At 44.2% G+C, this 16,409-nt stretch overlaps 1 protein-coding gene across 1 annotated transcript in view; it reads left to right on the top strand.

Annotated features, from left to right (window-relative positions):
• The window catches only part of GTF3C1 (general transcription factor IIIC subunit 1), a 37,953-nt gene that overhangs the window by 17,632 nt on the left and 3,912 nt on the right, over nt 1–16,409 (top strand). The window contains exons 19-34 of the mRNA XM_033073767.1: nt 483–660; nt 1,052–1,187; nt 2,180–2,315; nt 4,031–4,112; nt 4,758–4,943; nt 5,447–5,604; nt 5,725–5,867; nt 6,053–6,134; nt 7,245–7,357; nt 8,276–8,338; nt 8,854–8,947; nt 9,850–10,022; nt 11,075–11,359; nt 13,317–13,570; nt 14,934–15,220; nt 15,716–16,379. Coding sequence (XP_032929658.1) covers nt 483–660; nt 1,052–1,187; nt 2,180–2,315; nt 4,031–4,112; nt 4,758–4,943; nt 5,447–5,604; nt 5,725–5,867; nt 6,053–6,134; nt 7,245–7,357; nt 8,276–8,338; nt 8,854–8,947; nt 9,850–10,022; nt 11,075–11,359; nt 13,317–13,570; nt 14,934–15,220; nt 15,716–16,379 — 3,034 coding nt within the window. The remainder of the gene's footprint in view (nt 1–482; nt 661–1,051; nt 1,188–2,179; nt 2,316–4,030; nt 4,113–4,757; nt 4,944–5,446; nt 5,605–5,724; nt 5,868–6,052; nt 6,135–7,244; nt 7,358–8,275; nt 8,339–8,853; nt 8,948–9,849; nt 10,023–11,074; nt 11,360–13,316; nt 13,571–14,933; nt 15,221–15,715; nt 16,380–16,409) is intronic.

Here is a 16,409-nt window from a genome sequence, read left to right as displayed (position 1 = left end):
GACACAATGAAAAATTAGTATGGCACATTCTTTTCCATCAAGGTGTTAAACTTGGGTGTCTGACACAGAATAAAGGCACTGATCAGAGTTAAATAATGAGATTAATATGCATCTTTTTATATAAAGAGCACCTGCAAAGGAGAAAGCAGGTAAGACTTTATGAGGATAAGAAAGGTAATGAGGCCCTCAAACACATCCATTCAAATCCTAAATGAGGACTTGCAGGAAATAACCACTCTCTGGAATATCCTGTGCACAAGGGTGAAAAGAAACTGTTCTAAATCTAGAAAGGAAGGTTCTGGATTGCTGTCAAGGGAGTTTGGGAATACAGTGCAATAGTGAGGGAATGGGTGTGGCCTTTGTCAGACCAGTGGCTGAAAACAGCAGAGACAGAAACTATCCAGTCCTAACCTAGCTGGTGTGTCCTGCTAATCAGGCAGTTTCAGTGATGTTTAGAGCCTGAGCTGTGCTGTGTCTGGCAGGTGTTTGTGTACATGAAGAAAAATGCTGTGATTGTGGACACCACCAGCTGTGACCTGCACTACAACCTGGCCCAGAGCAGCCGCCCCTTTGAGCGGCGCTGCTACGTCCTCAACACCCTGCAGGACGTGGAGAACTTCTGGTTTGATCTGCAGTGTGTCTGCCTGAACACACCCCTGGGTATGGCAAACTGAACCTTCTGAGCACCCTCATTGCCCCTCCTGGGCACACCATTCCTCTTCTCTTCCTAAAACTTGAGCCAGGCTCTGTTTTCTTACTTCTGCTGTTTTGGAATGTTATCCTGTGCATCAGAAAAAAAGAGGTTGGGAGCTGTGTCCATATAATTCTATGAACTTGTGAGCCACTTGTGTTCATGGCAAAGCATTGCTGCCCTGTTGGAAGTGTCAAAGTTGGCAGTAACCCTTCTCTGTGAGAAGCAGGCGTGTTGTATTGGGAAGGGGTAAAAGTGGCAGTGCTGTGTGGGAGCAGTAGTTTGCCAGAGCAGGGTGGATTGAAGATAAGTTGAATTCTGAGTTGTCATGCTGAGAGTGAAACCCCTTTGTCTGTCCAGGAGTTGTCCGCTGTCCTCGGACAAAGAGGAGCAACCTTGCAGGGGAGGAGAGTGCCCTGGATGTGGACAAGGAGCAGGAGTCAGCAGTGAACAAACACAACCTGGAACGCAAGTGTGCCATGCTGGAATACACCACGTAGGTCACCTCGGCCCTGAGAGCTGCTTGAGCAGGGCAGGCAAGAACTGTTCAGGTGTTGAGGATGTTACTGAACAGCAAAAGCACTTGAGCCTCACAGCTGGGTGTTCTGAGGAGTTCAGAGGTGAACTGAGTGAAAGGAGATGTAGTTCTGTTTCATGTTCCCAGTAACTTGTGCTGGAGGGATGGGACAAACAGATTGGGATTTCCTTCCAGAGCAGTACAGATGTGAGGGGCAGGAGTTCTGAGGAGAGCAGAGTTGGGAGGGAGGGAATGCTTCTAAAGTACAGTGAATGCCAGGAATAACAACTTTAAAGGTTTTCTGTTCCTATGCTTTATATCATGGTATCTCAAGTAGCTTCAGCAGCTCCCCAGTGTCACATTCTGAATCCTGTCCCTTTGTGCTGCACTTGGCTGTAATCGGTTGCAGATTAGTTTCTAATGTGCACTGTGATCTGGAGGTGATCTCTGGAGCATTTAATCTTCTGCCTAATCACACCCAGAATACCTGGGAGGGTTGCATGCTCACAGCCTGTGACAGCCATGCAGAACCTCAGCTAAATTTTTTATATTGTGTTGTGCACTGTGGTTTATTTCTGTCAATATTCTATTCTGTTTCAATAAACAGTCTGCTTAAAAGTATTTTCAGTTAGTTCCATGTTGCAGGTAGATATATCAAGTTATCCTATAAAAAAAGTAATGGAGTTGAGGGACCCAATTCCACTGATCCTTGTTTGAACTTCTGCATATGGTGTCTTTGTGTGGCAGTAAATCTTTTAAATTGGATATCTGGTTTTTACTTGCAGTTAGGCTGGGGATGACTCTGACATCACTAAGAAAGAAACAGTTTTGGGATGTAATTAATGGTGTAATATTACCCCCTAAACTGGGAGGGCAAGGGGAGAGTTCTGCACATTGCACACACACCAGTGAAAAGCATTGAGGGAATCTGTGCAAAATAATTCTGTGGGTTTTGTTCCTCTTGCTGGTAGAGGCAGCAGAGAAGTGGTTGATGATGGATCCATCCCTGGAGATGGGCTGGGAGCTGCAGGTCTGGATTCCAGCTTTTATGGGCATCTGAAACGCAATTGGATCTGGACAAGCTACATCATCAACAAGACCAGGAAGGTAGGTATTTTAAAATTTATACACTGTAGTGACTTCTCCATTTTAATGTTCTTAAGGTTGAGATGGTGCCTCCAAATTCTTACTGTTTGCATGCTCTCAGTAAGGGTTTGCAGCACGGGAACAAAAAGAGGGCCAGATGCTGAAGTGAATGAAAGAATTAGACATAAATTGTATTTGAAAACTGAATTTGACAATTAATTTGTTTTAGTACATTCAACCAAAGGAGAATGAGTGAGCAGTTCACATTACTTGGTGGTTCCTCTTGCCTTTCTGGGATGTAGATGTTGTCAGACAAAAAGCAAAACATCCTAAACAAAGAAATATACAAGGAAAAAAATAAAAACAAAAAAACCAGGGAAGCCAACACATGCAAATCAGAATTCTGGCTAATGTCCTGTCTCTGATAGAAGCTTGTAAGAGTAAGGGATATTTCCTCAGAATGCTCTCCCAGCTGTCTGCAATTTTGGCTTAAGGCCATTCTAAATCTGGGGCTGATGTTTCAAAGCAGTAATAGCTTTTTACTTTCAGCATTAATTTGTCTGGTTTTTGAGCATATAGCAGTCTTTATTATCCCCAGCTTCCTGTGGCAAAGTGTTTCAAATTCCTATGTGCCACCACTTCCTTTTGATGCTTAAGCTCCCCAGTAATTGTAGAACTAAGGGAAGCTGTGAAAAATCCATCTTTGTTATTCGTACTGTTTCACTGGATTTTTGTAAACATCTCTCATGTCTCTCATATTCATCTCCTTGTTTTTAAGACTGACATCTACAATTCTCAGCATGGAACTGTCCTGTCTTTAATCATCCTTGTTGCCTTTATTTTAACCCCTGATAGTTCTACATGTCCTTTTTGAGGTGGAAATACAATCTGAGAGTTTAAGATGCTTTAAGGTTGTGGCCAAGCACAGATTTTTACAGCTGCTTAGTGTTGTTTTACTTCCCTAAGAATTCCATACATTTCCTTTGCATTTTCACCATCACCAGGCACTGAGCAGGGACTTTCACAGAACTGCCTGTAATTACTCTCCCCTAAGCAGTGCACAAATCAGAGCCTATCAGTGCATGTAAAATTAGAGTTGCTAATTTATTTCCCTCAGGCAGGATCATTTCACTTTTAATTCTGTCTGCTCACTGTTGAGCAGTAACACAACCTCCAGCAGCTCTTTGGTCTCTGCTTTCCTCTCCACATCTTGTGACCAACTTCTGCCCCAGTGAAGTGCACACAAGAGAGATGGGTTTAGCAGGAAATGGCAGAACTCCCAATACATTGCAATTGGTTCAGGCTCAGATTTGGGATGGGCAGAATGTACCATAGGAGGCATTTACTCAGTGTTTCTGTTTGCATTTTGGTTTTGTGCTTTTCAGAAGTTCTTTTGGAATGTAAAATGCTTTGGAAAAACACGTTTTTACAGCAAACTCTGCTCAGCCTCTATAGCAATCAAAGAATCAAGCATTTCTTTTCCAGTAATTACTGCTTCTAAACTTGAGGAGACTTCTAACCTTCACAGTCTAGTGGTCATTCCAGTGGGATTTAAGAAAAGCTCTGGAGCCATTCTAATGTGTGGTAGTAATAATACAAATGAGTTCTTGGTTGCAGCCAGGGATCTGTAAACTGAACATTTATTTCTGACACTACTCAAATTATAAAAGTAGATTGTTGTTAAAACCAGAGCACCCCTTTTGTATTTCACCTTTTCTAAAGTTGTGTTGTCTTAGGAAAATACAGTTTCTGAAAATGGACTGACAGCAAGACTCCAGACCTTCCTCACCAAACACCCCCTGTCACTCAGCACTGGAGGTAAGGACTGAGGCTGTGCCACAGCTCCTCTTGCCTTAGTCAAAGCCAGCATGAAGGGTGGGGGTTCTTCTTGTCTCCTTCCAGTAATCAGGGATGCTCCTGGGGCAGTAAAACAGATAAATTGTTTCATTCCCTATTACTGGCTATTTGGAACAGTAATTTTTTATCTAGTATTGATGACATGGGTTGGTCCTGTTTCCTTACAATGATCTAGGATGCTTCTGGGGCTGTAAAATAGATGTGTAAATAATTTCTTATAGAACAATAATTTCTATCCTTTTTAATTTCTGATGTGCAGTTTGCAGAAAGTCCAGAGGGACCAATGTTTTGTAGAACTGTTATCCAGCCTAATGTTTTGAGCTAAGGAGGAGAAAATGCTTCAGGTTGAATGTAAAACCTCAGCTCTGTTCCCTTGTGTTCGTGCACTGTAAACTAGATTTAATTATTTGATGATTCCTCATTAATATAGGAATTTATTCTGTGAGCTGCTGAGAAGGGGCATGAGATGACAAGACTAACAAAGAGCAATTCTGAGAGGGCATCTGTCTTCTAATTTACTGAAATTTGTCATTTGATCTCTATACCTTAACATTGTAGAATGTCATTGCTATAAAGCTCAAATGCTGTAAATATGTGTCATTTTAGGCAACAAAATTAATATTTTGGGAGAAGCAAAGGTAGGATCAGAGTCACTTATCCAGAAAGAGGAATGTATTGAAATAACTAAAGAACCAACCCAGGATCGAACGAAACGAGTGAGAGGTGGAAAAAGCCAAAAGAGGAAGAGGCTTAGGAAAGATGTTGGAAAGAAGATGAAGAAGAAAAAGAAAGGTAAGAAACAGGAAAAAGCTGCTTTCTTTACTATGGCTAGGCCTGCAGGAAGCTGCTTTGGAAAAGAGGGTGTGGGACAGGGCAGCTTTGTGGCTATGTCTTTGGGTGGCCTCAGTCAGTGAGGAGCCTCAGGTGTCCCGGGGAGAAGAGCAGCACATTGTGCCCATGAGCTCTGTGTGAGCCACAGCTGCACAGGCTGGAGGAATCCTCATGGAGTCTGTGCCACAGCAGCTCCCTGCAACCTGTTATCAGCTCTTGATAGCTGGCTTAGAGATTCCTCATGGAATGATGCTCTAGGTTGTCACTTTGCCAATTAAAGTGTTCATTTTCTCATGCCTGGGAGAGCTGTTGCTGCATTTCACTCTTAGACTGCAGCTTCCTTCTCTGCTCATCTCTCATCCTTACAAACCTGAACTGGTGCTGAGCTTGTGATGGAAGTTGGAGTGAATCAGAATTTAAAGTGCTGAGATCAATGTCTTCTCTTGTTTCCCTGGATTTGTCAGAAGAGGATTCTGCAGACAAAAACAAACGGCTGCGCTACCATGACAAGGCAGACCAGAGTGCCCTGCTGCGGATGACGCGGCTGCGCGTGACCTGGACGGTGCAGGAGGACAGCCTGCTCATGCTCTGCAGGATTGCCAGCCACGTGCTCAATGCCAAGGTGCTGAGCACACCCAGAGCTCGGAGCTGCTGCGTGCTGCACACACACTGCAGCAGCCTGGGCTTCGTGCTGCTCTCACACAGCGAGCTTTAACTGCAGGCACTTCTGTTCCTCCCACAGGTGAAGGGGCCCTTTGTGCCCTGGCAGGTGGTGAGGGACCTCATGCACTCCAGCTTCGAGGAGTCCCTGGATAAAACCTCCCATTCCGTGGGACGGAGAGCCCGCTACATCGTGAGAAACCCACAGACCTACCTCAATTACAAGTGAGAACTGTTCTGTGTTCCAGATACAGGCTAAATTCTCCTGAAGGGACATGGTCCTCCTACGCATTTCTTTTGTTTCATGTCACTTAAAAATTTCATCTTCTTTGCACCCTGCTGCTGTCAGATCTGTTTTGAGCTGGGAAAATTTCAGCTCTGAGCAATACTTTCAATTGTATCTCTTGCAGAGTTTGCCTTGCTGAGGTTTACCAAGATAAAGCCCTCATTGACGATTTCATGAATAGAGAAAATAATTATGAAGATCCACAGGTAGGAGGGAAGTATTCCAAAAGTTCATACAGTACTTTCTGCTGTTTGGATTGCTGAATACTTGAACTCTGATTTCATGTCTTTGAACCTTCAGCTATTTTAAAAATAAAAATGCAGCATCATCGCTGGTTTGGGAGCAAAGTGGACACAGGGCAGCTTTCCAAAGGCACAGAAACAGCTGTGCAACAACCACTGTGTTTTCAATGTGCTTGTTTATAAACACCCATGACTAAACATCTCTATCTGCTGATTCTTTTTTTATCCTTTCAGCCACATTGTTGTCTAACCAAGAAAACATTTTTGCCCTGTAATTTCTAATTTTTATTCCAGTTGTATGTTGAACTGTCAGCTTATGTGGATGAGTGCAGGAACACAAGCAAATTTTATAAAGACTTTACTTGAGCAGCCAAAATATTTCACTTCTTTCTTTTTCAATCTAAATGAACCATTAAAAAGTTGTTTACACTTTCAGTGCAAACAATTCCATTTTGAATTTCAGAATTGTCTCAGAACTGGGACAGTGTCACAGCAAGATCATTTTTATCCAGGAATGACAATTCATACCATTGTCAGAAAAGACCATCAGTTCTGTTGTTAGGTTCATGTTGCTTAAAGGAAGAGCAGTCGTTCATTGATGAAACATCACTAAAATAAATATGTGTCTCCATCCCCAATGTCTGTCTTTGGAAGCAAATAGAAACTTGTTTGCAGAGAGCATTCCTCTCATGTAACAGGTGTTCTCCAAGCCATGATTGTGCAAACAGACTTAATGGAGAACATGGAAAAGCCTGCAGGGCTTGAGCAGAAGCTTAAACATAGCTCTAGCAAGAGATCTTGCTGTTAATTCAGGAAATTGTCTTAGAACATATGTTCATGGTGCTTGGCTTGTAGCTGTGAGGCTGATTACAGATGGAACCTGCAACTGTTCACTGAATCAGCAAACACAAACTGCACGAGCTTTTCCCTGCCTTGCCTTGGCTGCTGGACTGCTTTTGACTCCACAATTCAGCTATTGTTACAAAAATTTTCATGCACTCTTTAAGTAGAGGGGTTTTTCTCATTCTCAGAAATTGAGGTTGATGACATTTCTCCTGTCTCCCCTTTTCAAAGGTTTGTGCACAGGAGTTTAAAGAGTTTGTGGAAAGACTGAAAGAGAAATTCAGTTCAACCCTGGGCAATCCCAAACTGGAGATTCCTGACACTCTGGAGGAACTCTTTTCCAGGTACTTTATTCATGGTGCTTTTGGCTCTGCACGTGAGGTGAGGCAGTGAGAGGGGCCAGCAATTCAGAGCAGCTCTCCTCTCTGGGCATGATTTACACCCTCTGTACTCGTACCCTTGGTAAGAAAAGAAGTTCTGCTAAATACAACCAGCAATATTTCTTGCATATCCTAAATATATCTAAATGATTTTCAGTTATTTGCATGATTATGCAGATTTAAAACCATTCTTATTGCTAAATAAGACTTTTAAACCAAAAATTCACTACAGCAGATTTTCCTAAATTGTCAAGTCCTCAACCTTGGTGTTAGAGATGTTGCTACTCAGGTGTAATTTTTCATTGCAATAGAAATCCAGCATTTTCCAGATGAAGTGGCCCCATTTTCTATCACAATTTGTTGCTGGTTGCTCAGCTGAATCATCTCAGTGCTGCTAAAAGTATTGATAAGGAAGAGCACTCAGCCTTGTACAGCATTCTCCAGCTCCAGGTCGTTAAGCTTTTTCATTATGATTAACACTTGAAGAGCAGTGTGGAAAAATTCTGTCTCAGACCATTTTATGATAATAAATGTAGCACCTTTGTAATTTTTCTTATTTTGGGAAGAGCTGTGCATTACAGCAAAAGTGCTGCTGGTGGTGACTGGAAGTCCAAAACCTCAGTAAAATGACAAATCCTTTCAGTGCTGGAATTGTCTCCTGTACATTGTTTTATCTCCTTTTCAACAGATATTTGAGTGAGATTGAGATAAATATGGACAGTTCTTTTCCTGTCTGACTCTTGTGCTGGAGCAGTCTGTCCTTTGCACTGACCCAGCACTTGCCTCATTACCAGTTGTGCTCATCAGCCTCTGGGCTTCATGGCTGATGCAAAATCACAGAAAGTCTGGCTCCAGTGTTCTCCTTTCTCTTCCCTTAACTAGGTTTCGAGTGCTGGCAATTGGAGAAGACACAGATCAAGGCACAAAAGAGGATAATCTGAGCAGGTGAGCAGCAGTAGCACCATTTTCCTCATTAGGACCAGGCCACATCAGCCCCTCCCATTTGTGGAAGTCATATAAAGAGTGTCCTAATTCAATATTTTCATCTGTTTGTTGCAGTGTATAAATTTATTACCAGAAAAATACTTTGACAAGACTGTAGGGACCTGTTACATAGATTTGGTAGATGAAATGATAACAGAGATGACCTCAAAAGGATTTTATCACTGGGACAACTGTGTACATTTTCTATGTGGGTGTTGTATCTTAAGATGAGGAGATGTTATCAGGGAGAATTTTGTGTCAGATTATCTGGACTGATCCAAAAATTAGGGGTGGAAGGTGAGGGAAAATGAGGTGAGCAGATTCCTTTACATGAGGAATCCTCAGCTGTAGGATCTTGTGCCTCTATACTTCTATTTCAGAAGCAGGTGATGGAGTTTGTAGATTTTTGTGTTGCTTTAATGAACCTCATGTTCAAAAATCACCAGGAATAAATATTTTTTTCTTTTTTCTTTCAGTATTTATGATATTCATTTTCTAGTGCTGCAGAATCTGATTCAGAGCACACTGGCACTCTCAGATCACCAGATGGAATCTTGCCAGTCATTTCAGGTACAGTGTCTGGACCAAACTTTACTGCTCATAGAATCATGGAATTGTTTAGGTTGGAAAAAACCTTAAAGATCATCAAGTCCAACCATCAGCCCAGCACTGCCAAGGCCACCACTAAACCATGTCCAAGTGCCATTTGCACATGTGGCCATACAGCCCTAAAGTTTCTCCTCCTTCCCTTGACACATTCCTTTTTCAAATGGGTGAAAAGAAACCCAGAAATTTGGATTTGTATCCATTCTGTGGGGAGTATTCTGCTTTTAGGAAATTACATATTGTAGGAAGATTTTCAGTTTGTTGTTTTCTCTGTGAGGATGAGATTGCAAGATGTGAGGATGTGAGGTTGCAGCAATCCCCTAAGACTACACAAAATAAGTTCCACATCACTTCCAGTGGGTCAAGCTTTAGTGCCCACCTGAGCAGCTAGAATGTTCTGGAGGAGATATCACAAAAACAATCCTAATACCCAGCTGGAACTGGTGTTGGGGGTCCTCTCCTTCAATGTTGGGGGCTACAAAAAAAGATCATCAATCATTCAAGTGCTTAAGGAAGGTCAAAGTTCAAAGGGAGTTTAACAGCTCATAAGCAAGAGTGGAACCTGGACAGCCAAGCTCCCAGAATCAAGTGTTCCTGCTGAAATGAGGGGAACAATTTGCCAAGTCGTGTGGCAGAGGAGCATTTTTCACGTCTCTAATTACAGTGGGAGCCTGATCCCATTTTGAATATCAAGTGTTCTGTAGTATTCAGTTAATTTAATTGGCATTTACCATGGCAAGTCTGGAAGGCCATAAAAGGAACAGAGGAGTAAAGTGAATTTATATGGATAATTTTCATTCTGGCTTGTGTGAGTGCCTGTGACCTGGAGCAGGTGATGCAGAGCTGTCACTGAGGGTGTCTTGCAGACATTCAGGCTGTACCAGGAGTACAGGGATGACATCCTGGTGAAGGCTTTCCTGGAGTGCCAGAGGAGGAGCCTGGTGAACCGGCGCAGGGTGAACCACTCGCTGGGGCCCAAGAAGAGCCGTGCCCTGCCCTTCGTGCCCATGTCCTACCAGCTGTCCCAGAGCTACTACAGGTAGGTGCCAGGGGGGCACTGCTGGCCTTGAGCAAAGGAAAAATGTGGGAGGACAGGCTGTAAGCATAGTGCAGGAAGCAGTCTTTAAGTGACTACAGTTTACCAAGGAGTAGAAACAGCCTAGCCTGCCCAATAAGTTTGGGTGTTATAAAAGAGTGGGTTAGCTAGTCAAGAGTTAGTTGGAGTTGGATCTTGAGACCCAGAGTGTGCTGCAGTTTGGGATGGAGCCTGCTGGCTGTGCTGTGAGGAGGAAGGGACATGCAGTCATGCAAGGGACAGACAAGGTAAGAAGATGCTGTGTGAGGGACAGGCAGGATAAGGCAGCAGGGTAAGGGACAGGTTGGGGTTTATCCAGCCATGCAGAGAGGAGAGAAGGAATCAGTCCTGTGTGGAGCTGCCTGTAAGAAAAGGAGTCAGTGCTGTTTGGAGCAGCAAATGAGGAAAGGAGTCAGAATTGCTTGAGGGAAGTCCGGTGAAAGAAGGCACGAAAGGTTTCTAATAAAGGACTGGTGATGATGCCAGTCCAGTCCATTTTGACATAATTACTACAGAAAAAAAACTACCCAAGCGTGACATGGAGCTGACAACACACAAGAAGTGTCCAGAGCAGGGAGCCTTCAGGTGAGTTGCAGAGGAAGGTGAAGGTGAAGCTGATATCACATCAGTCAGTCCTTACACGGGGAGCAATCAGGGCACTGAGGGAATAGACCCAAGGGTGCTGGGCAGGACTTCAGGGACACATGGAGAAAGGAGGAGATGCAGCACCACAGTTGTAGATGTGGTGGGAAGATTTCTTTAGCACTCCTGTGAAGCAGAAGATGATGCCTTTGCTTTTTATTTGCTGTATGCTACCTGACCTTTACACAGTGCATAAACACCTTATGTTCTGGAACTAGTAAAAGGTCTGAGAAGGCAGGTGTGGAAAGGGCTTGGTCACCAGCTCTAGCATGAAACTTCAGCTGTTTGACTCGTTTGTATTACCATAATTGTAAAACTCGTTCTCAGTCTGAGCAGATTTTGAAGGATTTGTGCTTCTTTGTGTTTTTGTGCAGAGTTTTTACGTGGCGCTTCCCCAGCACCATTTGTACAGAGTCCTTCCAGTTCCTGGAGAAGCTCAAGGATGCTGAAAAATCAGACCAGCCACACAACTTCTCATTTAAAGATGAAGAAAATGCATCATCAGAAGGCATGGTGGCATTTCCTATGGATGGCCCTGGTGGCCAGTGTGTGGCCATGCTTTCCTTGTTCTCTCTGGGACTAGTGGCTGTGAATGTGAGAATCCCAGAGCAGATCATCGTGGTGGACAGCTCTATGGTAGAAAATGAAGTGATAAAAAGGTAAATGCTGTTATTTCTATTAGAGAATACAGTTTGGGGATGAAACTGGACAGGAATTGGCATTTCCTGCACCACACTGTGGCATTTTGACTGTGCTTTTGTTTAGATTTTTATTTCTGAGGAGGTGCTCTGAAGACTTAATGGCACTTAAGTCAGTGCTTGTCATTATAGCCCTGAGCTGGATTTGCCTTCACATGCAACATTTCAGTTGCTTGGCACTTCAGTGCCATCAGAGCTGACATGGGAAGGAGAGCACTGGGTGCTACAGGAGCACTTTCATTGTGCCCTGGCATGTCACAGACTGAGAGGGTTGGTAATGAGGTTTCAGCTGTATCAGTGGAACCTCTCACCACAGCAGTGCTTCTGTGCACTGTCTCCTCTTGGCTTTCATTTTCCTGTAAGCCTGCAGTAATGGCATAAACTGAAACTGTCCCCAGGCAGTGGCAGCCTGAGAGCCCTTTTCCTTACAGTCATTATGTGCTTTCTTAAAAGTGCAACTAAAATCTCTTAGTAATTTGACCTGCTGCTTTCTATTGTGAATACACATGGAAAATACTTTGTTCTCTTTCTCTTTAGAGCAGCTTAATACCTACTTGAGGGTTGTTATCGTGGTCCCTCTCCCATAACATGCTGTTCTTTAAAATGAGCAGCATCAGTTCCTTCACTCTATTCATGTTACTCAGTTCTCTGTACTTCTCATTATTTTCTTCTGCACTGAATTGTGGTGTCAAAAAACAAATGCCACGCTCTTGCTGGCAGCTTTGTGCTAATTCCATCCTGTTAGATGGGTGAAACACCTGCTAATGGATCCCAAGATTCTGAAGGGCCATGGTCTTGCCAAAAAAAAAACCTGCCAACCCCCCCCCAGTGCAGTGATCCATGCACAGCTTATGATTCTTGTGACTCACCTAACAAGCTTTTCTTTCCTTTATCTGGTTAAGTGTTCCCTCTCAGTGTGGAGGGACAGATGTAGAGTACTGTAATATAAATAACATGCATTTGTTATAGGGAGTTGCTCTCTGCTCTTTTTCCAGGCTGACTCTCCAGTGTGCTGGAGATGTTCTGAATGCAAATCCCAGCATTTCATACACTGGCAGTGTCCTCTGTTGGGTGATCCTGTGCAAGCTAAATGAGCTGTTTTATCAGCCAGCTCATTAACAAAAATACACTGAGCCCTGGCCTGGTCCCAGTGCTGAGTTAGGGGGATCTTGAGTGGTGCACTCACTATTTTTTCTAAATTATGTGTTCCCTTTCAATTTTAAATATGTTCTAAAAGAAGGTACTCAAGGTCTAATTCATCTTAGAAGAGGATGAAAGGAACCTTTTGTTGTCCCTGGCATAATCTGCTTAAAACAGAGGCAACTTTGAGTTAGATCAGGTTGTTCAGAGCCTTCAGTTTTATCCATCGTGGCTCTTGTCATGTCCTGGAATAAACAGTGTTGGTTTGACTAAGTTTGTTTGGGGGAAATCCATCCTGGCTGCTACTGCTATTCTTTACTTGGAGGGTGTCTGCAGTTTGGTTTTTGGTGGGTTTTTAATTATTATTTTTGAAAGTAACTGAAATCTGTAACTCTCTCTCCTCCTTTTCACCCTGAAAAATAAAGTCTTCTCCATCCTGCAGCACCCCTCTTGCTCTCAGTGTCTGACAGATGTTCCCCTCAAGATGAAGCATCTGCTGAACCAAAGAGCTTCCACACTGGAAGCTGAGATATTTTGGGTTCATTTCAACACATTTACAAAAAAAGAGAGAGTTTCCTTTTCTCTAGTGTGTTTCCTTTTCTGTAGTTCTTGTTCTCAGTGCTCTGAGTGAGCCTGGTGTGGACACTGCCCCAGCTGTGCAGGACTAAAGCCCAGAGCACAGGAGCTCTGTGTCCTTGCTCTGCTCAGTGTCAGGAATCACTTTCTTCATTTGGGAAAAAACCCAACAAACAAATCCAACCTCCTGTGTTTGCTGTAGCTTGGGAAAAGAAGGCCTGGATGATGACGACGATGACGATGATGACTTGGACGACAGCTCTGGAGGCAAACGCAGAATCGAAGTGAAACCTCGCCAGGCCTCTCACACCAATTATTTACTGATGAGGGGCTACTACTCCCCTGGCATTGTCAGCACACGCAACCTGAGCCCCAGTGACAACATCGTGGTCAACTCCTGCCAGGTGAAGGTCAGGCTCAGATGCACCCCCATCCCAGGAAGGCTCAGCTCTCCAGGTTAGTTCTGTTTGGCCTAAAGTGCACAGAAGTGGCTTGTAGCAGGAGAGATGGTGAACTCAACTGCTGAGGAATTGATTTAAACAAAGCCCCTTAACAGGAACATTCTGTTTTCATTACACATCAAGTTTGCAAGGCTTCTTCTCCTGACTTAAAACAGATGGCTGACTTAGGCTTTTGTTGGTAACAAGGCCCTGCCTCTATTTCATGTTGTGTTAAACTATTACTGCAATCTGTCCTCTGCTCTGTTACCCCTCTCCAGGAGGTTTTTCAGTCCCTTCAACAACTTAAAATACCATATGATGTCACAGCCAGGCTTTCTCTTCTGTAAAGAGAAAAGAAAATCTTTCCGAGCTCCTTGAACGGAAATTTGTCTCATGCATGTGCCTGAAATAGTGGTGTCCTATGTCTGGCCTCTTACCTCAGTAATTTAAACATTTTTATAATATTTAGAGCTTGACTGTCTGCAGTTCATCAGCACTGCCCCTTCTTAAAGAGCATCTTGTTTTCAGCTGTAATGCAAATGAATCCAGAGCCCTGAGCTCTTCAGCAGCAAGGGTCTAGTGCTGCCCCTGCCCATTTCCATTGCTGTAGTGACAGAGGTAAAACAGAAATTCTGTCTCCTGTCTCTGCTGCCTGTCATGGCCTCCAGCTGTGCTGAGCTGACTGCTCATTACAGCTGAGCCCATTTTTCCTTGGCAGCTGCCTGGAAAATTCCAGAGGCAAATACAGAGCAGCCTGCAGGTAAAAGGGAAGGGAGCAGGAAGAGCAGTGCCAGAGCTGCCCCCTCATCAGCCAGGACTGGGATAGGGGTTACATGCCTTCAGTTGTGGATACTCTATTCAGGGGAGGTCACTTTGGGCAGTGCTGGACCTGTCACTCAACACAGAGATGCTTTGTTGAACTAACTCTTTAAAGCATAGTCAAGTGGTAGTTCAAACTGTATCTGGCCAACAGCTTTCTGCTGTGGATTTTTTTGATTAAAAGTGTCCTCTACAGCATTTCCTTGCCCTAGAATTTTCGCTTGACCTTCTTCAAGAAACAAGGAGAGGATTCCCTCATTAACTCAGAGCTGAGCTGACCCAGAGTTAGAGAGAACACCACTAGGTGCTCACTGCTTTCCAGCCATAATTCACTTTGCTGGGAGGGTGAGCCCTTGTAAACCAGTTTGTTCCTCTGTACAGGGCTTTTCAGACAGATACGCAAGGCAGAAAGAAAAAAGGGAACTGCAGCAATGAAGAGGGAAAGCTGAGCTTTGTTTTAATTGGTCTACAACACCTCTAATCTGTTTGTCTTCCTGCAGTGTGTTGCAAAGTAACTGCTGCTTCACAGCTTAAACTCCCGTGGTTTATTTGCTTTGCAGTTCCTTCCCTGCTGGATCACATGGCTGCGGGCATCTCCTGCCTCCCTGAAACTTTCACCAGGCTGATAAAAGTCCAGGAAGAAAACTATGAGGTGGATAAGTTTCTGAATGAGTGTACAGAGCATTACGGGTACAGCCCTGGGGATGTGGCAGCTGTTCTGGAGATCAGGAAGGCCATAGAGGCCACTTCCCACTTTGGGATTTGCAAAGCTGAGCTGAGCAAACGTTTCTGCAGCTATGAAGAGGTGGAAGCTGAACGCAGCAGGAGCTTGGAGCAGTACATTCAGGTGGGTTTACAGCCAGCTGCTTTCCATGCATTAATGCTTGCATTCTTAGTATTCCCCTTGAACAGGACAAGCTTCCAGGCTGTCAGAAGCAACTTTAAATTGAACACATTTATGTTAGGCAGGAGATCACACACCACACCTGACAGCAATCTTGCCTCAAAGTTAGGAAGTCCAAAAATCAAAGATGGGGATGAACTGTTTCAGAAATCTAGAGGTGCCGACATCAACCTTTGGAAGCAAAGTACTTGTTCCCAGTTATATTTTTAACTTACTTTAAGCTGAAGAAAAACATCTTATGCTGTAATTTCAGGAAGCTTTAATGGGTAAAACAAGTGCAGCTGAGGGCAAAATTGAATACTCTACTAAACTCTTGCTCCTCCCTTGCTGCCAGTTAAATCATGACAATTCCATGACATTGGGTTAAAGTGACATTTTTCAATGAAAGCTCCTGAGATAATTTGTTGTGGGGGTTTTTGTTTGGTTTTTTTTTTACAGGACCTCATTGAAATGCAGCAGGTTTTAGAAGTAGGAGGCCACACTGTCAGACTGGTGGCAATAGTGTTTGCCAAGCCCTGGCTGCTCCGCTCAGTGTGCCTGAAGAGCAAAGCAGAGGATGCTGAGCAGCCAGGGACAGACAGTGCTGTCCCAGATGTGCCCCAGGAACACCTGCCCTCGGAGCCAGGGAAGGGACAGGAATGTCTGGGAGAGGAGGAGCAGCTGGGAAAAGACACAGAGTGTGCCAGTGATGACGAGCCCCCGAGGAAGAGATGTAAGACTGATGTCCCTCAGGGTGACAGTCCCCTCTGCCAGGGTGCACAGCCTGCTCTGGCAAGTGCAGATGGCAGGAACTTGGGTGCAGCTGCTCCTGAGCCTGTCCCAAGGAAGGAAGCTGTTCCTGGGGGTGAAGAAGCTCCAGGAGGAGGCTCCCTGGGAGGGCAGGAAGAACCCCCAGCTGAGCTCCCAGAGGCTGCTCCAGAGGCTGTGGATGTGGACACTTACAGGGAACAAGATAAATCTCCTTCTGAGGACAAGGAGCTCCAAGTAGAGGACAATGAGCTCAGCAGTGAGTGCAGCAAGCAGATCCCTATCCCTGAACAACCAGCCAGTGAGCAGGATGATGATCTTTCCTACTTCCAGGAGAACCCAGGAGTCTCTAAAGGTATGGAGAGCTCTCTGCATCCCTGAAATA

This window comes from Catharus ustulatus, chromosome 16 (genome assembly GCF_009819885.2).
Source record: "Catharus ustulatus isolate bCatUst1 chromosome 16, bCatUst1.pri.v2, whole genome shotgun sequence".
In the NCBI taxonomy this organism is placed as follows: domain Eukaryota; kingdom Metazoa; phylum Chordata; class Aves; order Passeriformes; family Turdidae; genus Catharus; species Catharus ustulatus.
This window is presented reverse-complemented; position numbering and strand designations above follow the sequence as displayed.